A 23,990-nucleotide genomic window follows, 5' to 3' on the forward strand; every position below is an offset into this window, starting at 1 on the left:
AATAATTCCAATAATTGATAATAATATCACCGTTCTCTACATCGTGTAGAAAGCAGGAATATATTTTATGCCCTGATTAGTCGATAGAGTTAACAACTTGAAAATATCCTCGATCAACAGGATTTCAACTCGTTATACTTAGCATAGTATCGCTAATTTTTACTACAATTGGATATCGTTAGGATAATTCAATACCAAGTTGTCTTTTTATTATTAAATCACTCTACTTACCACATAACTTTGCATGTACCAGGAATAATTTCTCTTACTTAATTAAAAAAAATCTTGCGCCGAATTTATTTGTATTGAATTACTATTCCTTACTCTATAGATCTTAGTGATCTAACAAAAGTAGTCCTACACTAAGTTAAACTTTCATCATTCTTATCTAATTAAAAATTCCTGAACACTCTACAGTTAAACGTAAAAGTAGCATAATCTTGTAGAAAATATTTCCTGTACCTGCTATCACCACTTCTTACGAGTAATCTATTCCATGAGATTTTCTCAGATGCAGATCAAGTTCACTTCTGTAGTCAAATTGCTTGAAACACCGATCACACGCAAAATCTCTGACGGCTTCGTGAGATTTGAGATGTCGCCTGAAATTTCCTCTCGTGGAGAATATCTTGTTGCAGACCTCGCAAGTGTGCGCTTCGGATTCTTTCGGTGCATGCGATTTTGAATGGGCATAGAGTTCTTTCTTGTCCGGGAACTCCGTTCGGCACTGGTAGCAATAAAACGGCACCCGAGATGTGTGATAATGGAAGTGGATTTGAAACAACTCGAATGTTTCAAGCTTTCGCTCACAAATATTACATTGAATGGTGCGGTTGTCTTCCGATTCGTCATAATTCCCCTCGGTGAAATCGTAGTCTTCAGCCAAGGTTGGCTTACATTTAGTGCATTCTTCCGGATTGGAGCAAAGATGCGATTTGTGATGCTTTTTCAACTCCGAAAGTTCTTCAAAACGATTGAAGCATAAAGGGCAACGATATTTGCCGAGCACTTGTCCATTTTCAGGGTCTTCTGACTGCTCTAAGGCTTTCATATTCTCCATGAAATTGGTGGTGTTGTTCGCAACATGTTCAGCTTCATGCTTAAGCAGTGGTTCTTCATCAGTGAATGTTTCCGGGCAGTAGTTACATGAGAAGTGCAAAGCATTTACATCCAGTGCAATGTCATGGATTCCCATGTGCATGTCCAGGGCTCTTTTGTAGTAGAACCTACGGTAGCAAATCTCACATCTGAATTTGTTGCGGCCTTCATTGTCTATGTTCACGCCAGCTAATCTGTCCTTTCGGTGTTTTCGACGGGGACAATGTACCCGGAATGTGTGCTCCTTAAGACTGGCTTGGTAACAGAATATCTGAAAAAAAAAAAACAATATAGTTCTTATGAAATCATCAAAATAGTTTTAGTTACGATGAATAAATTGCAAATAAATAAATAACCGGATAACGGTAAATTTATACCATTTCCTTAAAAACTAAAGAAAATCTGTAAAACTCTACCGGAGTTACGGTATTTTATTTTACCGAACAGTTCAGCTGTTGAGATTACGGTGAAAATTCACGCGGATTTCTGTCAAATGAGCTTAATGTGTACAGGTTGTGTTCAACGCTACTTACCGTTTTGATTAATATTACGGACAGCTTCTTATTCCGCACACTCTGCTTTGTATGGGAAACATTTCACTCGAAATGTTTCAATTTTTGCCGCTCAAAAGTTCTCACTTTCGAGGCTCGTTTTTATGAACGTTTTCCATTAATATCTACGAAAATTTGTAATACTGAACTACCTTAGACGTTTCTTTAGTGGTTTGACGATTTGAATTGATGATTTGACTTTTCCATTTATGATTTGCTTGAGCTGTCCGGAATTAGAATCAAAGTGTCCGGAACATGAGGCAAAAGTATGGAGTATAATATTTATTTTAAATTATTCATGTTGCAGAATCAAAATCTTTACTCGCCATTTGAAAGCTGAGTGTTTTGGAGGCTCGATAACGCAAAGAAATCAAATAGAATGATTTATTTTATATGCTTTTTGATGAGTTATACTTCACTGAGGCCTCAAGTGTCCATAATATGAATCAAAACGGTGAATAGTTGCTGGCATGGACTGATAAATATACATTGTATAAAATATTCAAATGATTTCGAATTCAAACATTTAAAATCAAAATTTCACTATTTTTAGCCAGAAAACTTCCAAGATACCGCAGCCTTGCGTAGCAACGGTGTATTGCGTCGATTGTGAGTTTGCTCAATACTGTCATGTTATTTATTTTGCCACGCGTATTCCGAAACTTTTACACAAGAGATGCAAAAACATGATAATTAATCTTCGAGCTGTTTAGTGGAATACTTATAAATAAATAAAAACTGAATTAATTCTTAGTACTCTATAATTTAATTCTAGTAAAAATTGTATCCTTTGGCAGATACGCGTATTTTGACCTCAGCCCTCTTCAGTGTTGTGTATTAGACTCGACGATTTATTTGAAACAAAAATAAACCACGCCTATCATCTTCAAGCGAGAGATGCGGTCAGCTGAAATTGCTGATATTTAATGCTGAAGATTGGTCTAACTTAGCTATCCTAACCGTAGCCCCTACCCAAACTAGGCAGGATTAAGCTTTTCACAATCTCAAAACGAAAAAGACCAGCAGCGAAAAAACCAGAACGGTATCTCTTAAAAGGCGAAAAGCACAGAATACACTGTGTGATACGCAAAATGCGAAACCATAGAGGTGAAAATTTAAACTAAACTACAACGTATTCATAATCCCACTCTTATTTAGCCTCTGGCTTGAGACTGAAGAAGGGCAGCCGATTATCTCGGAGAAACACAAGGTCACCTGCAACATTACTCCGGGTAGCACAGGAAGGGCATAATACTGTAGAGGGCGCCCTGGCACGCTATGTCTGAACCAGACAATTATAAAAAATCGAATGTACATCGGATTTTTTCTTGCTAGGGATTAGTATTTGGTATATATTTTCATAATCGGAAGGTTTTAAAATATTCTATCGGTGAAATTTTTTCCATACATTTTGTATGGGCGGAAATGCGTCGAAAACGTGATGAAAAATGACTAAAAAGTGGAAAAAAAATCAAAATTTCACCGATGTAATATTTTAAAACTTTCCGATTATGAAAATATAACCCAAATACTAAACTCTAGCGAGAAAAAATCCGATGTACATTCGGTTTTCATAATCGTCTGGTTCAGACATAGCGTGCCTGGTACTGCACAGGCTCCGCTTGCGGTTAGGTTTTATTTAGATCCCCCTAACCATTCATTCTTAGGCACGGTAAGCTTAAAGCCGCATGATTTAGGGGTCACCTGTTAGGTGGACTTTTACCACCGGAACAGGCATTCCGTAGTGTTAATTCTTAGCCAATTGAAACAACCGCTACCGACACTACACGGCTATGAAGGCTGATCGGGAAAAGGAAGTTAACATTGATGATTAACGCCTGATGTGCCCAAACAGCCCCCAAAATCTTTTGAATAGTCAAAAAAAATCTTGACTATTCAAAAGAGAATCTTTAGAAACGTTAAATGAGTGGTGAATCTTATTCATTCCAATTCATAAAGCTTAATATTTATTGTATTTGAAGTGCATCTTTTCAGCTTCTTATAGGGCCAAATTTGCATTCAGCTGTCATTACCATCATTAAACAATAGTTAAACATGCATACTTATTTGTGGCTCTGAATTGTTAGTTGGGATCGCGTGATTTCCTTTGCCCCAAATCAGCTACATATTCCAATTTCTAAGTGCTGAGTGAAACTTCAGATAAACTCTTGGGCGGCAACTCAACACAAGCAATACTGGAATAGTTTAGAGTCGTGTCGTAAAACAAAAGTATACATTACTAAACCATCTTCAAAGGTGGCAAAACATTTAAAAAAGCTGTCATAGCAGAATTGTAGTCTCTTTTGTCAGAGCGCCGACTTGACTGTACACATAACGAAGAGAACTTTGCTGTCTATGTGATTATCATATAAAAAGCTTGTATATTTAAAATTAATTAACTCTCAGTTGTTTCAATATTTTTTAGTATTCGTGTATATGAAGCATAAACAGTCTAAAGAAAGTCCTAAGGAACTTCAGTAGGAGGTACAAGTAAATTACCAAGCAATTTTCTGTCGATATTTTTTTTTTTTTTTTTTGGTAAAGCCTGGAAAATATTTGAAGAAACGCTAGAATAAATGCTTGAAAAAATAAAAATTGAAGAAAAAATGAGATATTCTGCAAACCTTCTGGTGAAATCGCATAGTTTCTGTAGTAATTCATTGTAATCAAAAACTCCTTCAGGAATATCTTGAAGAAATTTTATGTTTTGTTTAATTCAAGGTGGCTGGAAAAATCTCTGATGAAATTTCTAAGGGAATGCCTGCTTAGATCAATGCTAAGAAGTGTTAGAGTTAAAATTTTGGTTATATTATTAAAAACTATTGGGATAATTCCTATAGGAATTCTTCGACAGCTTTTTTTTTCTATCTTTATTAACGAGATTTTTAGCCCTGGGCTAGTTCATCTCGGGACCAACGGCTTTACTTTCCTTCCGAAGGAAGTCGTCACTACTGATATTTTTAGTGACTATCTCGGGGATGGGATTCGATCCCAGGTCCTCGGCGTGAGAGGCGTGTGTTCTAACCCCTACACCAGGTCCGTCCCCCTCGACAGCTTTGTCAATTCCTGGTGGAATCACTTTAAAAGCTCCGAAAAAAATAAGACTAGTTAATTCTGGAAGAATTTGTAAATAAAAATTATAGCAATTTCAGAATTTCAAAGAACTTTGGTATTTGTTCTCAAAAGTATCTCCAATTAAATTGTTTTATTAATTGCAGGATACATTTCATCAAAAAATCCATACAAAATCCTAAGAAAACGAATTTTCAGAGGATCTATGGAATGATTTATCGCAAAATGCGAAGCGAATTTATATATATATATATTTGTGAATAACTGAAAATATCTTAAGAAATTAAGCAGGGTAAATAACTCATATTGAGAGCCTTCCTTTGCTGAGTGGTTAGAGTCCGCGTCTATAAAGTAAAGCCATGCTGAAGGTGTCTGGGTTTGAATCCCGAACGGTCCAGGATCTTTTCGAAAGGCAAATTTCCTTGACATAGAATGAATTCCTTGGGGGTATTTCTGGCGATTAATTTCTTGATAAGTATCTGAAAGAATTCGTAATGTGATGCCTGAATAATGCATGCATTGGCGTAAATAGGGAGGGGCCAGGGGGGGCCTGGCCCCCCCGAATCATAGGCTTGGCCCCCTCGAAAAAAATGGAGAAAAAATTAAAATATAGTTAAAAGTTTTTAGTATCAAACATGTACTTATGATACTTATCCCGTTAAATGCATTTTGAATATGAATTTCTGGATGATCATTCAATAGCAATATGTAATTTTTAATCGTCACATACTGCCATACTATTTCCTTTTTGCCCTTTCCCGATATTGAAGTTCATTGAAGCATGTTTTAGAACTAGCAGAACTGGCTCGATCCATTTGTAGTGGTATTCTTAATTAGAAAACCAAAGTCTTGTCATATTTTAAAACAAGCTGCGATGTTTTGTGATCAATTATCTAGAACGAATCGTTGTTACTGGGAAATGTTTGTGTATGAGAATTATAGTAAAGTTTTACAATAAAATCTTAAAAATAAACAATGATGCAGCAAGACGTCGGGACCAGATATGAAATGCTGGTAAGTAGACGACAGTGAAGCAGTTGCATTCAAATGTGACAGCAAAACTGTGAACACCCTTTACGTATAGTAAGATAGTGGCGGATTCGTTCAAAAAACAACGTCAAACCGTGTAAAGTCGTAGATGTGATAACATTTTTTTTTTCAATGTTATATTGACACTAATTTTCTGAAGTTTTTAGATTGAAAAGATAATAAGACCATGTTACTATTTGTTTCTGTAGAACAAACGTAAAAACTTGTTCATACTAAAGATTGTTCTAAGACACGCTTCTAATTCTTCTATAAGTGTTTATAATATGATTTTTTCATAAGTTTTTCCTACGCAACATTTTTAGGCGTCTTACGTAGGTTATATGGACATTACATCAATTCTTTTTATTTTGTCTTTGTTAACGAGTTTTTTTATCTCGAGACCAACAACTTTACTTCCCTTCCAAATGAAGTCGCCACGATAACTTTTTAAGTCATAAGTGACTATCTCCGGGATGGGATTCGATCCCTGGTCCTCGGCGTGTGTGTTCTAACCGCTACACCAGGTCCGTCCCCACATCAATTCGGTTCAGAGATGTTCTTTCGTTTTGAATATATATGCATTCATGTAAAATGTCTGTAATTGGAAGACGTTGCGTTATTTGTAAGAAAAATAGATAAAACTTGTTTCTAATTTAATGAAGAGATATCGATGATGTACTGCTTTGTTTTTTATTTGTGTTTTTTATATGATTTTATTACAAGTTTGAAAAAATCTAGAAAGCCTAACTTCAATCAATTTTCTGTAAACCACACTAACATTAGAGTTTCATGCATGTAAAATCACATATCATTCTTGAATTTCTTTTGGCTCAGATTCCTTATTTTACCAAGTCCTATGAAAAAGCCGTTTGTTAGACGACCTTTACATACATCTATGTCAATCTACTGTATAAAAACTGATTGTTTTTCAAGCATGAGCTAATGTAATTTTTTAGTAAACATGCACACTTAGATTTTTTTCACGAACTCGGCTGTGCGAATCTCGGTTTCCCGAATTTAACCGAGACTCAGCTAACAAATTGTCCGGTTGCTTAGCAACGAAGTAAGATTTACTGATACTCGACTTTTATTTGATGAAATCCCAGGAAATTTGTTTGCCGACTACTCGGCTGTGCGGATCTCGGTTAAGGTGAAGATGAATCGAAGCCAAACTTGTAATTTTCAAGAGCACGGATCTGGAGAACCAAACATCCATTTGAGCTGAAAACTTAATCGATTGGTCACTAGCTGGTGGTGACCAATCGATGAGGTTTTCAGCTCAAACGGATGTTTGATTTTCCAGATCCGTGCTCTTGAAAATTTGAACTTTGGCTTCGATTCATCTTCACCTTAAAATTAGCCGAGATTAGGCATTCAGAATTAAGTGTGTGTATTTCTTAGCCGTACATTTATATTTTAAGACCGGCTGGATTTATTTTTCGGTTTTTAGTAACTCAAAATTGAACATTACTTAAGATTTTCTTTTTAGGATTTCTAGCCTAATTAAAATCAAAGCTAATAAATGTCATAGTGTTCAAGTAATTGACTTTCAAAACAAATATCATAAGAATTGAGATTTGAAAAAATTATGGCTATTTGTTGTTTTTTGACGTAAAAATTATAATTGCATGGAAATAAATAAGGATAAAATCTTCTTTGATTTCTTATGTAAGGGCGTTTTTAGGCATCATAAAGATACTTTGAGTTGTATTAGTTACAACATAATTACTTACATTTTCGCCCATAGTGTGGCAAAAGTTCGAATTAGCAGGGCAAAAGTTCGACCTATATAAACTCGCAGAGAAATTTACAAATTACCCCAAATTCACATATTATCTTCAAGTTTAGCGAAATTTGCCTGATCGTGCGAAAAAAGTCAATCAAGGCATGGATTCAAAAGGTTTGAATTTCACATTGATCTTGAACCTTAATTGAACTGATACACTTAAATCTTTATCTTGTTTTAAAACTTACAAATTAAGAACAATAATTAGAGTTCAAAACGAATTGGAATGGTAAATCCTGAATATAGTCTGTTTTCAAATCCTTGTGTTCTATTCTAGATCTATAAGATTGGGTTGAATACGTCATCTTGGCAATATAAAACGAAAAAATACATTTTTAAATACGTTAACTATTTTTTCATAAAAGTGACATTTGATATCTAAGAAAGTTGACCAATCGGTTTTGTACGATTTTTAGGTTTTGATCTTCCTCTGTAAAAAAGTGCGCCACTATAATCGGTTCACAAATATAAGTTAAGTTATCTAAATCCTTTACGACTTTTATCTCTCATGAGAAGGGGCCGTGGCCCCCCTCAAATCTGATGGCTATTTACGCCCATGAATGCATGATGAAATCCTTGAAACTAACTTCTAGAGGAATTCCCGAAGAAATCTTTAAAGACATTGTCATAGTAATCTCTGGAGGAATTCTCGGAGACAGCCTTGGAGTAAGCTCTGAAAAATTACTGAAGATATCATTCGACGATTTTTTTTGTATTGATCTTTGAAGCAAACAGTGGAGGAAGTCCTGAATAATTAGTAGAAAAATGCCTGAAGATGTTCCCAGCAAGAATGTCTGGTTGAATCTGTGGATAAATTTCTAGAGGAACTATTAAAAAAAAATCCTGGTAGAAACCTATGAAGAAAATCTGGTGGAATTCTTAGTTTAACCCATGGATTCCTGGAAAAAATTCAAAGTAGAATAAAGTAGAAGAAGCCACTAAAAATTCTGAATAGAAGCTTTGAAGAAATTAGTATAGCTATTCCCATATTGATGGCTGTTCAGAATAATCCCCAACAGAGACCCTTCATAATTTTAGAGTTTTGCTGGAATAGGGTAACCAATATATTTTGGACCCCCTGGGCCATTTTCCTGTAAATTTCCCAGTTTAAATCGAAAGATCAACTCAATTCGCATGCCATTTGGAATGATATGACTATTCCGCACTTGCATCAACTGTTTGTGCATAGGAAATGTGTTTATATTATCTGAAATTTATTTAATTTAATCGGTTCATCCATGAAACCGTTACAACACGTTACTCACAGAAATTGAAGCCTCCAACAAAATTTCAAATGTAACCAAATAATTAATTAGGACAAAATACTAAAATCACTTCCTTAGGGGGTCCAAAATACGACCGTTACCCTACTTTGTGCGAATCATAACTGGAGTCACTCAACAATATCCATTTCTTCTGGAACCTTAATTTTGAAAGTTCTGTTCTTCCTCACTACGATAATTGACCAAAATCGTAAAAATATTCCCCCACAGACAATTCAAAAAAAAAAAACAACAATCTCATATTCATTAGACTTGCAGAGATCATTCAAAACATGAACTTTGACAGTCGGTCAAACGGTTGCAGCAAAATATATCGGTTTGACTAACTTGGGACGGAGTCAATGTTGATCAAACCGCCTGAGCGTCAGTGGGCTGCAAAAGGGAGAGTTGACTGTGTTATTAAATACTCAGTGGGATAATTTGAAGTACATTCTTCCAAGAATTATCTATGAACGTCCCTCTTGCCCTACTCTGGTTACGCACATTCTTAAATCCTACCAACTTCCCTTCACTCTGCCTTACCTTGTCACAATGCTCGCACGCTATCGTATGCGCCTCTTGCAGCTTTTCGTGATACTGCAGCTGACACTTTTGGTTGAACGTTTTGTGACATCGGTTACACTTGTACGCGTTGGCAGCGATGTGAACCGTTTTCTCGTGCGTGCAAACCGTGCTTTTGTGATTGAATCGCTTGTCACAGTAGGAGCACTTGTATGGCTTCTCACCGGTGTGCAGTCGCATATGGATGGCAAGCCGTTCTTCGTTGTCCAACACTTTGTTGCAACGTTCGCATTTCAGCGCCTTCCGAACCTTTTCGTGAGTCCTCGAATGAGCAATCAAGTTCGACTGATGGTTGAAGCACTTCATACAAATCTTGCACTGGTACGGTTTTTCACCGGTATGTAGTCGCATGTGAATCTGCAGCTTTTCCTCGGACTTAAATACCTTCCCGCAGGTAACACAAGAGAAGCTATTGTCCACCGCGTTTTCCCCGTGGACTTTCTCATGGCAAGTCAGCGTGTTCTGGGACCGAAACTTCTTGTCACACACCCGACATTCAAAGGTCAGATCTTCATTGTGCGTACGTTGATGTTTGTCCAGTTTGGCTTTAGAATCGAAAGTCTTGGCGCAAATTTCACACCCATAAGTAATTTTCTGCCCCGTTGCAACCGGAACCTGACTGGAATGTTGCACAACCGAGTGAGTGTTGGCAGTTTGAGGAACCGGCGAAGCTTGCACGCTGTATGGTTGGTGATGATCTACAGTACTTATCGTTGACGCGTTTGAATGCTCATGATAGTCATGTGCCATTTGAAAAGTTGCCTGCTGCTGACCGATGATAGTGGTTTGAGTATGTGGTAGATAGGGATTCGACACCAGTTGCAGATCCAGAGGTTTGCCATAGTACACGTGCTTATCCTGCTGGTGTCCACTAGGGTCCACATAATGCTGAGCACTTTGGCTGTAGTTTACTGGCGGCGTTGCAGTCCCGCTATTCGGTTCAGAAGAGATATTTTCTTGTTTTAAAACTAGTGCGGGATTCGGGACCTTCAAAAAAGCGGCCGGACTATTCGCAGGGTAGAATCCAGAACTACCAGGAGCGGGTTGGTTGGGAGCCACACTAGAATAAGAATATTGCTAAGCAATAGAAGTAAGAAGTAACATGCAATGATAAAACTCACAAAATTTTGTTGTACGAATTGTAATCCATTTTCGGAGTATAAATTCTGGTGGAGATGGCTTTCAATACACATAAATATTCACTGTATTCACAAAGAATTCCAATGCCAAACTTTCAATTTTTTAGCTGTACAACTTTACATTTAAACTGTTTACTGTCCAACATTAGAAAACGAAATCACAGTACAAAAATAAAAATTAATTTGCAGACAAGTGACGACGATCGCATCACAACAAAAAAGATTTTTTCACTTTTGACCAGCGCCCTGCCATAATCGTATTTATTATGTCTTACTATGTAAACAAATAAAATATTGGGCTCAAGTGTGTACGCAATCAGCTAGCATGACATGTCAAGTTTTTGGATCATATTGTTATTTATAGTTTGAACCATATTTAACGATAACCTGTTAGTTGAACTTTACGTAGGGATCAAGTTTATAGTTTGTGTAGTATTTGGATCTCAGCCAAATATTTCATTTTCGGCCGAACACATACGTACAGGGACCAAAACGACGCAACTATTTGTCAAATAATCCTTCACTAAACTGAATTCTCGATCACGTGATAAACTCTAGATCATGTTTACGATTATTCACCCTCATTCTTGTATATGAAATACCTAACATTCAATCAAATCCTGTTCGATCATATTTATACCCTACTTGATATTGTCAAATGAAAAATTACACACTGAAATGAATGCATGAAATGAAAATAAGTCATTTTAATTTACATCAAAGCACACTAAACTTTTCGCTTATTTTTGTCAAAACACGATTGAATCATGTACGAATTTACACCAATCTACATGTCAGAGACCTGTTTGTGACCGGTCGCTTGAGCAGCCGCTCAAGCTTGTCAAACTAGTCGATGTTCTTGATTTTGCTCCGAGGGAATGGACAGCGGTAGTCCCACATGTTTACACGCCGAAAGTATTCAACTCAGATTCTGGTTTAGTTCGTACGAACATATTTTGAAGTTTGTTCTATGAATATTTTAATTCTCTATTTTATTTAAAGAATAGGAAACCTTTTATTTTGGATAACTTTTCTTTTAGCAGAAAATAGAAGAGACAAAGAATTTTCAATAAGCTGAGTGAAATTATTTCTGTTGCTCTGAGCAGAAATATTTTTAGGTGTTCGACTTTGGGGACACACACGGAAACAATAAAAACCCAACGCTGACCCTTTACAGACAAACAGACGTACACAAAATTTAAGTTTTACATTCAGAAATAGAACTAGTCACAGAATTACTAAAGTTTATGCATTAATGACTATTTTCTATCTTCCTCTCCTTCATTCTGCTGTGAATATTTACACTAACTGTCATTTTGACTGGGTTGAAACTAAGCGATGCTTTAACCCACGAGAATTGACAAACATGAATGAAATTCAGTACATAATGAAAGAGAGGCAGATAGAACAAAAAAATATGTGCTAAAATTTAAAAATTATGTGACTACCCGTGTTTCTGAGTGTACTTTGTTTAATGATTTATCAGTCATGCGGTCATTAAATCTCAATTTTGACACTATTGATCATGTTTGACGTTCAGTTCAGTAAACGGGTATTTTTGACGTAAGCTCAAGCGTCCAGTACAAAAACAAAGATAGAGTTTTAGAACGCTTCTGATTATAGGTGGTGAAAAGTGAGAAAGTCATCGGGGAAAAATTAAGAATCGAAGCGTCCTGTATTTTACATAACTTATCTAGCGGGATTTGGGGCAAGTGTGCCACCTTAAGCAAATTGTTCTCTAACTTTGTCTAAAGCTTAAAAAACCCGCCAATTCAGCCTCACGATGTTAGTTTCACATCTTTTCATAAGCACTGTGCCATTTAAAAAGAAAATAATTTCAAAAAGTATTAGTTTTGGAGCTCCTCAAATATCATTCAAAATACCCTGATTTTCAACACTATGGGGCAAGTGTGCCACCCTTATGGGGCAAGACGGCCATCGAATGAACATTCATGTAATTCTACTTGTAATGAAATTTTCATTATTTCCTGTTAATATTGCTAACAAAGCAGAGCCTAATTGACAATTTTAAAAATATTTTTAGGTTTACCGTCATGAGGGGATGCTTTATAACAAGGTTCATCACATGTGGAACTCTCTACTAGTCAATTCGAATAACTAAAATCGTTTTTTTTGTCTCCATTCAATGCGATATATGAATTACTCTTTCATTATGGAGGATTTGTATAATAGTACACTAGATCAGCACTAAATAAAGGTCAAATATTGATGAAAATAAGTAAAATAGTTCTTAAAACGCCTAAAACCATGTTATTATCGAATATTTGGAGAAAAAAATCATTGTGGGAGCAAAAATGTTCGCTATTCCTTTTCTACACTTCAAAAACCACTACTGGTGCCTCATTTTGGTTCATTATCATGATTTTGTTGATGATCTTTACATTTTTATGAATTTCACCCCAACCATTTTTGTTTACCAAATAGGTGGCACACTTGCCCCAAAAAGTATAGATTGCAACCAAAATGGATTTTGTATGTAAAACTAAATATTTTTTTCATTCAAATGCCACAATTACTTACACATTTGTATACTCTCACAATGTACAGTACGTTTGAAAAATTCTTTATTAATTTTCCTCTCACCATGCTATTTAGAAACAACGAAATCTTATAAAAAATCACTGACATTTTATGGTTTTCACAAAAGTCGATGTAAATACGTGAAAAATAGAGCAATTTGCGTCATATATTGACTATTGTATTATGGACTAGCCCAGGGCTAAAAATCTCGTTAATACAGATAAAAAAAATATCAGGGATGCGGTGCGACTCAAATCTTTTTCGGTGCTACACGCGCTGCTGCACCCAAAATTCGAAAGAGACGTGCAGGAGTATTTTTCTCTGGACTGCACCCTGGCTGTGCTGACTCGCAATGTGCTTTGGGATGCATGGTATCGAGTTGTCTCATTTTCACTTTTTGCGTTTCGTACACGCGTAAACAAATTCACTTGAATTCATTTCATTAATATGTGACTGTCAAAATTCTTAAATACGTTGAACATAATTCATCACCACCTTATGTTTCTGACTTTACCAAATATGTCAAGATCCACAACAATAAGATTTTGCAAAGCACTTATTAAGCTTGTCCGCTTTCAAAGCATACTTTGCTGAAAATATTCTAGAGTGAATTTTGTGCTTTCACGAAAGAGACTGAAAGAGTAGAGATTGTGCTTTGTTTTGTCTCGCACAAAAACAAATTGTCTCCTGCGCCTTACTTTGAGTTTACTCGCAAAGAATGGGAGACGCACAATCAATTTCTGAGTGGCACGCTTGTTTTTGGCACTGCACTGAGTTTTCAGACATTCCCTGTGGACTATAAGGGAACATATTGTTAAGCTCAAATAAAAAATATAGTTTGTAGTTTTTATAAAAATCAGGGGTGGCACACTTGCCCCAAATTCCGCTACTGCAGAAGGGTTTGCTCGAAGCTGTGGGCTTTGATGCCAAGTCAGGCAAAATACAGGAAGCTTTAATGTGCTCATATACTGACAGCAATCAATGGTTCTATTGTTCAATGAATGATATTTGGAACTCACAGTCAGTCATGGATTGTTTGTGAATATCATGCGTGCTTTTTTGATAAGTCACCATATGATCCAATTTGAACTTCAATTTCTTTTTGGTCTATTTTTTCCTATAAGACAATCTCAGCCTTCTTTTTCCAGCAACACGAACTAAGGGTATGCGAAATACCGAATGATTCCGTCAAATACGCTTCGAAACGAAATTCCGCGGAATTCCACGGAACTCGCACAAGCGAAATTTGTATTTTGCTTTTTCGTTTCGTTTCGCCAAACTGTTAAAATATTTCCACGGAAAATTGAAAACAAACGGAATTAAACGAAATTTCGCGAAATTCGAGTTTAATTTCGAACAAAATAGGGGCAAAGCGTTCGCTTCTATTCCTAGCAACAGTCAAAAATGGGTCCGTATTACGGATCAAATCGACTCATATCATGAATCAGAACACTATAACAGCAAATTATCTGCGAGGCAAACGAATGGAGTGCTAGTGAAAGCATACGTTTTGGCGTTTCTTTAGGAATCGTCTTATCTTATGTCGAATTCGTTTTTGAACCTAGGTTGGAACTGGCGCAACCCGTTCTGAATCACAGTTTCAACCCCAACCCGATTCAGGTTCGACCGAACTACAATTTATTTGACATTGGTTTGTTTATGTGATGATCACCGACCCAGTTCCTAAAAACGAAAACGACATTAGATTCATGACTGGTCGGTGTTCAGACAGACTGAACCAAGTGTTTTTTCATGGTTTTAGAAAAACGTTCCCCAAGCATGCGAAATATCCAAATATTTGTGTTATTTGCTGTAATAATGAAACTTATCTATTTGATGATACATCTGTTTAAAAAAAAAGCATAGGAAAAATTACATTTGATTGAGTCCTTAACGTATCTTTAGAACGCCAAAATATCATCTAGTCCGGTCTGTCTGAACACCGACCAACTGTGGTATGGGTTTCAATGCCCCACAAATATGAATCAAAGCTTCTAGGCATATGTATGACATTTTATATCCTACGAATGGAACAAAAGTGTTTAAGCATGTTATTGTTGATTGCGATGCTGTATAGATTTATGGTTCGCGTAGGTTAAATAGGTTCTGCGTAATTGCTACTCTATTTGATGAGAAATTCTCCGTTTAATCCAACTTTGATCCATATCTGTGTGCTATCCATAACTGTTGGATGACTGTAGTATTGACTGGTCCGCAGGATATGATAAACTGCGTTGCCAATTCCTCGCGGCGAATAGCCCAGGAAAGGAACAACTGCGTTTGATGAACTACCGCAATGTTATCTTCCATGCCAATGAACAGTTCGGATTCCGCCATGGACATTCGACCACTCATCAACTTTTACGTGTAACAAATTTGATCCGTTCCAACAAATCTGAAGGCTACTCTACTGGTCTTGCTCTTCTAGACATAGAAAAAGCATTCGACAGTGTTTGGCATGAAGGTTTGATTGTAAAATTGAAAAATTTTAATTTTCCAACATACATTGTTAGAATAATTCAAAGTTATCTGTCAAATCGTACACTTCAGGTTAATTATCAGAACTCCAGATCTGAAAGACTTCCTGTAAGAGCTGGTGTTCCCCAAGGCAGCATTTTGGGACCAATATTATACAATATTTTCACATCTGACTTACCTGAGTTACCTCAGGGATGTCAAAAATCTTTGTTTGCGGATGACACAGGCCTCTCCGCCAAAGGACGAAGCCTGCGTGTCATCTGTAGTCGATTGCAAAAAAGTTTGGATATTTTTTCTTCATACTTGCAAAAATGGAAGATTTCTCCTAATGCTTCCAAAACTCAACTAATAATATTCCCACATAAACCAAAAGCTCTTTATTTGGAACCTTCAAGTAGACATGTTGTCACGATGAGAGGGGTTCCAATAAATTGGTCAGATGAAGTTAAGTATCTAGGACTCATGCTAGATAAGAATTTAACTTTCAAAAATCACATTGAGGGCATTCAAGCCAAATGTAGCAAATATGTAAAATGTCTCTATCCCCTTATTAATAGAAAATCAAAACTTTGTCTTAAGAACAAGCTTTTGATATTCAAACAAATTTTCAGGCCAGCCATGTTGTATGCTGTACCAATATGGACTAGCTGTTGTAATTCCAGGAAGAAAGCTCTGCAGAGAATTCAAAATAAAATTTTGAAAATGATTCTGAGGCTTCCTCCCTGGTATAGTACCAATGAGTTACATAGGATATCCAATGTTGAAACATTGGAACAAATGTCAAATAAAATAATCAATAATTTCAGGCAAAAATCGTTACAATCTTCTATTGCCACGATTAATGCGTTATATGTTTAGGTTAAGTTAGGTTAAGTATATTAAAAACATTTTTTTTTCTCTTATAAGCAGGTGAAATCAACTCACCTGTAAAAAATCTGAACTGCTACGGCAAGTGAAATGTAATATGTTGTTAACAAAATGTTAATAAAATCTTAGATTTGTTTTACCAAATTAGGATGATAGTGTTGTCTAATAACACAGAACACCTAGATATAAGAAATAATGAATGTAATGTTTGGAATGATACTAATAAAGAAATAAATAAAAAAAAAAAAAAATGTTATCTTCCATAAGAATGAAGAAAGCAAAACCACGGTTTCCTCCGGGAAACATCGCGTGTCCTGTTGAGCAAATCCGTTAATATATCGCAAAGACTGTTTGTACACAAATGTCAACGCGATTTTTTCCGCGATGGCGACAAAAAATCGCCGCGATTTCGTTGTTGTGTCATAAAACTCTACATGCGATTGTTCAGTATTTTCTACAAGGTTTACTCTAAAAGTTTGATTTCGTCCAGATTTGATCCCTCCAAGAATTAATTCACAGTTTATGCAAGGCTTTTCCAGAAAATTTATTAGGAACTTTTAAATTAACCCCAACAGGCAATCCTGAATAAGTTGCTGCCGCAATATCTCTTGGAATTCATTTGCAGTTCTTTTGAATTTATCTTGATTGATTTCTTAGGTATGTGTTGATGGATTCTTTAAAATTTAATTTAATTCAATACTCCAGCAAATATTAAAGCAAATATTCCAGTGATTCCTCTGTTCTACTTATTTTTCTTCTTCTTTCTGAAATTGAGTTCCAACTGGGACAGAGTCTGCTTCTCAGTTTAGTGTTTTCATGATCACTTATCGACTTGTGTCCCCAATCTCATTCATTCATGCCACAAAGCATAAAGTACAGCAAAAAAAAAAAATGAATGGCATTATTCCATGTTTCATGGTATATATTAGCATAACATCACATCCACATGATTAAACAAATTTCTAAAAATCAAATTAATTTTGGGCTCCTCTCAATATTTTTGAGATTGTTTTAAATGTTTGTAACTGCTTTTCGACCCACTTCTTAGTTGTAACATTTAAGGCTAAGTAGCCCGTCATTCGTTTTGGCAACAATGATGCCTTTTCAGCTTGCCTTTCAAAGTGATATAACTAAGTCTTGATAGTTTATATCGACTTGAAAAAGTATCACTGTACGTGCTAACATGAATAAAGTATTCTGATACTTTTTCAGCTGTGTCAGTTCAAAACCAACTGGTTTTCTTTGATTCGAAATCGTGAGATGAATCAGCAACAATCATCAACGACGCGTAAAAATTTCAATGACGGCCTACTTCGCCTTAAATTAAATCCACTCATTGCCTTGTGTGAATGTAAGATATGTTGAAATGAAACCTTATAAAGTTATTAAGAAAATTTCAAACAAACAGAAAAGAGTCTTACTAAAACATGTAAGAATTCCGCTGAGCAACACTAAGGTTTCCATATGGTAGAGAATTTAAAAATACGATTTTTATGCTTATTCCAGCTTTTGACAAGAAAAAAAAACTTAAACGTGTATTCCGCGAAACAAATTCAAAAATTTCGTTTCGTTTCGAAAAATTCCGTGAGATATTTGATTTCGTATCGAGTTACACGAAACATTTTTAAATTTCGTTTCGTTTCGTCATTATCAGCGCAAGATATTCCGCGTATCGTTTCGTTTCGTATCGACATGGAAAAAATCCATATCGCATACCCTTAACACGAACAGATGATTATTATTATTATTATCTGTGTTATCGAGATTTCCAGCTATAGGCTGGTTCATCTCCTAAGAACAGATAAAAACATTCCACATGCGTGCGTGTGCCGGAAAGAGAAAACTGATGAAACGTCAGATTGCTTTACGCTGAGAAGAAATTGTCCATTGCACGGTGACGTCATCAGAAAATCGCTCTCTTTCCCTCCTTCGAGAAATCTGAAAACAACGGTGCCAGTACCTGTCAAAGTTGACAGGTACTGTCACCATTGTTTTTCCCGTTTTGTTGAAGTGTGAAAGAGAGAGAATTTCGCCGTGAAATGCCTAATTGAATGTGAGAAATACAGCAAATAGGAAAATACATTTTAAAATGAATAACGTACACTCATAAACAAAATCACCAGCGATGGAGGCGACAATGTGTGAGAATGAGTCAAAAAATAATTTGGTTTCCAGGTGTTAAAAGCTACTACAAAACATGAGAGAAAATAAATTATCGAAGAAAGCTTGAACACAACGCCTATTTTAATAGCGCATAGAAATTCACGGTAAAATATCAGCACGTTCGATTCAAGGCTTTGAACTCTAGTCGAAATTATTCAAAACACCGATCACCGTCCCAACTAATCAAAGACTCAGATTAAAGGGCATGTTTGGGCTTTAGTAGCTCACTTTTCAAGTGGTTAACCAAACGTTCACACAGAGTTCACTTTAGTTGCCTAAATAGAATGATGTTTACCATACAATTCGACTCGAACTTGTTCTTAACTTTCTAGTTGTTCATAACGGCATGAGTTCTGTTAGATTCTTTTATTCAGCGATATTGTTTCATTGGAGCTCAAAATCTACTAGAAGCAGTGCTGTTAAATGTCAAAATTTTGGAAAAATCAGAATGCTCATAGCACCCTCCTATGCGAAACATCACATAAGCACATAATGCCAACCGATAGTACTCTAGAAAACGTCACCGAAAAAATGCTTTTCCGATGACTTTTTCCACGGCGATCGATGATATTAGCAAAATTCAAATGCAAAGTCATGACATTTAAGAGCCCTGACTAGAAGTAAATTTTTGAGTTCACTGTTTCATTAAAATCCAAACTGGTCAATTGATGATTCACAGTGGGACGGATTGGGGTTCTAGGAGGAAAGATGAAACTCATACCTTTAGTTGTAATTTTAGGGGTCATGCATAAATTACGTCACGCTCCAAGGGGGGTGGGGGGAGGTGGTCAAAAAAGTTGAAATTTAGCGTGACATAATTTGTGTACCATCCCTTACGTAAAAATGATGTTCTACAAAGTCGAAGTTATTTTGAAAATAATTATTTTGGTCGGAAATTAGGGTGGCCCTTTGTAAAAATATATAATCATCAAAACTTTTTTTATTTTAAGGAATAGCAGTATAGTTTGTTCTACAAATTTAAAGATCAGAAAATGTTAGGCTGATTTGACAAGAAAAGTTTTTTCTAGCTCTTAAATTGACCGTTATAGAGCATTTTTTGTTAATAGAGCTTAGTGACATTTGAACACACGTAGACTAACATACGCTCGTCATACACAGTTTGTTTTTGTTTTCCTCAAAGAATGCATATGCAAATATTACCCAATTTGAAAAATTTACACCCGGTTTCTGGGTGTTTTTCTAGACTGAGTACATATTGTTTTCCTACAACTATATCTACACTAGGGCACCCATACCATTGGGCGTGATAACCACTATTGATGTAAGTTGGCCCATCAAAAATAGTTTTTTGTGTTTATTATTTTTTATTTCAAGTTTCTCAGCAAAGTTGTCTACCTAATACATGGTGCTCCCTTGACCATTATTGTAAGAAAAAAATCTCCATCAAATCTGTGCTCACCAATTGTTTTCCCTAGATTTTGAAGTTACTTTTTATTGTATAAGTCCACAAATTCAAAGGAAATCTGAGATATTTAAACAGATTTTTATTGGCCGTGATTATCAGAAGAAATATATCATCAGCATTTGTTACAAATATGATGTTCTTAGTTATTTGTAACTTCTAGGTGGGATTCTATGACACTACCCCGAACGCCACTACCCCGAATGCCACTACCCGAACGCCATTACCCCGAAAGCCATTACCCCGAATGGGTCATTACCCCGAACGCCACTACCCCGAATGGGTCACTACCCCGAACGCCATTACCCCGAATGGATAACATTTTGAGACATATTCTAGTTAGAGAGTGGGCAGATAATTGTACGATTCCTTTTGAGTATTTCACGAGTTTGGGTCAAAAATGAATTTTTCAAATATTAGAAGATAAAAAAGCAGCTAGTTGTTCAGCAAATAATTTTTACACACTAAGTTTTGTCCTCTAGTTTTGGGAAGATTCACACAGCCACATTGCGATGCTCTGAAGAACAGCCTATTTCGAAAAGAAGGGTGAATTTATTATGAGAAGGATAGCTATAATATGCACAAAATTAGGATGTAGTAAAGTCTCTTATTGGACGTCGGTATCCACTTCCTTTACTCATTTTTATAGGTGTCGGGCATTTAGATTAACATCTTCTTAAAGATTTTGTTTCATAAACGATGGTAATGGAAGTTCACCCTGAGATAGTCACTGCAAGTGTTGTTCTATGGAACCCGCCTAAAAACCAACCTAATAGACGACCGTTCCGCTATCGCACTTGTACACTTGAATGAAGAAATGATGATGGCAGAAAAGTGGTGAGTAAATCCATAAGAGACCTATCTGTTTTAATACAAGAAGATAAAAGAAAGGGAGAATTTCCGATTAGAATTATAGCAGGAATTACTTTAGTGAATGCCTTCAAGATATATTCCTTTATAAAAAGCTGTTCTATATGGAAATATTAATGACTAGCTTATCCAACAAAATCGTGAAAGAACAGCCTATATAAAAAAGAAGGGGAAATTTCTAGTGAAATTTTGCAGCTATGACGTGAATGATCACTGTAACAACGTGATGCTATGACACAACCTATATTCATAAGAAAGAAAAATATTTGTTCAAAAACAAAATTTAAATATGAACACCACCAACAAGTCCAAATACCGGTGATTACGTATCTGTTAAGCAACACCATATTGAGGGTTATGGATTCAAATTCCTTTCTGTCAATAAAAGGCTTATTTTATTAAAGCCCATTCACAAACTTCGTAACGCTAAAGAGAGCAAAAAAGTTTGCGGGTGGTTGTCCTCAAAATGTTACAGCCCATTCACAATATGTAGAATTTCCATACAAAAAAAGTACGAGGGGTGGGTAGGTGTTAAAAATGGCATTTTTTGGCGAAATGAAAATTGTGAATGAACCCTTGAATTGCGAAGGTGCCCACTGAGCTGATAAACAGGCACTGTCTCAGAAAGAATGAGAAGAATATAGTTGCCATCAAGATATTTCGAAAGAATAGCTGGCATATAAAAGAAGGGAAAATATATGATGAACATATTACCGACGAATTTTACGTGCCATTAATTACCAGCTTTGGGGCCCAGGTAGCCGTAGCGGTAAACGCGCAGGTATTCAGCAAGACCAAGCTGAGGGTCGTGGGTTCGAATCCCACCGGTCGAGGATCTTTTCGGGTTGGAAATTTTCTCGACTTCCCAGGGCATAAAGTATCATCGTACCTGCCACACGATTTACGCATGCAAAAATGGTCATTGGCATAGTAAGCTCTCAGTTAATAACTGTGGAAGTGCTCATAAGAACACTAAGCTGAGAAGCAGGCTCTGTTCCAGTGGGGACGTAACGCCAGAAAGAAGAAGAAGTAATTACCAGCCTTCATTAGAGACGCATTTTTGCACGCAAAACAAGATACTGTAATGTATCTCATACTATTCGGGGTAATGGCTTTCGGAGTAGTGACCCATTCGGGGTAGTGGCGTTCGGGGTAGTGGCGTTCGGGGTAATGGCGTTCGGGGTAATGGGATGGAGCCCTAGGTGGAGTTTTGAATAAGAAGATCTACAAAATATGTTACGCCCTTTTGGAAATGTTGCACTTAAATACACTCATTTTGAATACATTATTTAGGCATTATGATACCGTTAAGCATGTTGAAATGTTTTCAATTACAAATTGCTTTCACATACCGCAAAAGTCTTTTACATTTAACTGATGTAGCAGGGTATGGAATAAAATAAAATTAACGATGTAGAAAGCAGCAATACAAAATGGAAAATAATAATGCAAAGTATTGAACATCCGTTATTATTGCTGTTTGCATTTGAGATGCAAATCTTGACTAAACGTCCTCCAAATGCGGTAACACAAAACAATCAAAGGACACCTAGCAACGATAACATAAATCACCACAAGAAAAATCTATTTATGACACTGCATTTCTTGTGAAAAAATTCACTGCGTTCCGTATTTGATATTTGCATTTCAAACGCACACAGCAGTATTTTGTTCAATGAAATTTGAAATCGTTGCACTTACAGAGCTTAATTTGAAATATTTGTCTTTGTCACCTATAAAAATGTTGTTTAGCCAAGAATGTTTTATTTTCGTTAGTCTACACTGATTATAGCAGCGTGTGAGACTTAACTACACAGTTTGCGATCGAAAAAAAAAGTTTACAGATAAATCATCAGTTTGTGTAGGATTCAAACCCTGTTATGGTAGATAGATTAGCAGGTAACCAAAACGGCCACAAAACAATTTAACATTTTCGGGGTGATAAATGACTGGACAATGCGTACCATTGGTACTTCACGTACCTGCAGGTATAAAATAGACCCCATTTGTGGTCCTTAGCCTCTTGTCCAGTAACTCCTATCCCTACCTCCCCGTGGTGCCGCCTGGGATACGAGTAACCGTAGGGAAGATCGGGTAACCAACCCTGGTGGAACCTTGGTCGTATGCTGACAGGGAAGGGGGGCTCCTCTCTTCTGAGGGTGTAGCTTATCAGAGCGTCTGTTCTCCATGTTAGGGGCGGCTCAAAACAGCGTCTGTTCTCCATGTTAGGAGCGGCTGATCATCGTCCTAGTGCCAGCGTGGGACTCTAAACAGTGCTGTGCACGATGATCCTCCGGCGAGACAGGGGGTTGGTGCAGGCCTTACAAGCCAGCCGTAAAAATCATCAGTACAGGAAGCATACAATGTAAATTCGGACCGGAACAATCGGCATAGACCCAGGCATCGAAAACGGACTAACGATTGGAAACTCGGATCATGAATATCAAGTCCCTGCGCACCACCTATTCATCTTTTTTGGAGCTACTAGTTTCGGCGCTGCAGTCTTGGGTAATCAAAACGACTGTTTTAAATTTTTCCCGACGTTTCGACTCTAATCCGAGTCTTCTTCAGGGGAGAATTCTGTTTAGTCGTATTAGAATTCTCCCCTGAAGAAGACTCGAATTTGAGTCGAAACGTCGGGAAAATCTAAAACAGTCGTTTTGATTACCCAAGACTGCAGCGCCGAAACTAGTAGCTCCAATTCTCCCACATCAGTCGAAATCTCCTCGCTTAAGTTCATCATCACCTATTCATCGATTTCAAAGCGGCCTATGATACCATCGACCGCGAAGAGTTATGGAAGATTATGGACGAGAACGGTTTTCCCGGGAAACTGACTAGACTGATCAAAGCAACGATGGATAGTGTACAGTGCTGTGTGAAGATATCGGGTGCTTTATCGGACCCGTTTGAAACACGCAAAGGACTTCGACAAGGCGATGGTCTTTCCTGCCTCCTGTTCAATATTGCGCTAGAAGGTGTTATGAAACGGGCGGGCTCCAACATGCCGGGCACGATCTTCAATAAATCCAGCCAGTTCATTTGTTTCGCTGACGACGTGGACATTGTCAGAAGAACGTTCCAGGTGGTTGCTGAACAGTATACCAGGCTGAAACGTGAAGCAGATCG

General features: G+C 36.8%; 1 protein-coding gene across 1 annotated transcript; it reads right to left on the bottom strand.

Moving 5' to 3' along the window:
- Positions 1 to 273: 273 nt before the first annotated feature.
- LOC5574736 (zinc finger protein 600) lies at positions 274 to 11,329 on the bottom strand. Its single transcript, XM_001661570.2, has 3 exons — positions 10,502 to 11,329; positions 9,342 to 10,440; positions 274 to 1,369 (listed from the first exon to the last, which is right to left on the bottom strand). The coding sequence occupies exons 1-3, from the start codon at positions 10,528 to 10,530 to the stop codon at positions 479 to 481; spliced, it is 2,019 nt and encodes a 672-aa protein (XP_001661620.1). The 5' UTR covers positions 10,531 to 11,329; the 3' UTR covers positions 274 to 478.
- Positions 11,330 to 23,990: the final 12,661 nt, after the last annotated feature.

This window comes from Aedes aegypti, chromosome 2, assembly GCF_002204515.2.
Source record: "Aedes aegypti strain LVP_AGWG chromosome 2, AaegL5.0 Primary Assembly, whole genome shotgun sequence".
NCBI lineage: Eukaryota > Metazoa > Arthropoda > Insecta > Diptera > Culicidae > Aedes > Aedes aegypti.

Bases quoted from the DNA above. Each gene is read 5' to 3' on its own strand.
- LOC5574736 (XM_001661570.2), bottom strand. From the start codon at position 10,530: ATGGATTACAATTCGTACAACAAAATTTT. The intron at 10,441-10,501 runs GTGAGTTTTATC...TTCTTATTCTAG, and splicing joins AATTCGTACAACAAAATTTT to TGTGGCTCCCAACCAACCCG. The intron at 1,370-9,341 runs GTAAGGCAGAGT...TTTTTTTTTCAG, and splicing joins CGTGCGAGCATTGTGACAAG to ATATTCTGTTACCAAGCCAG.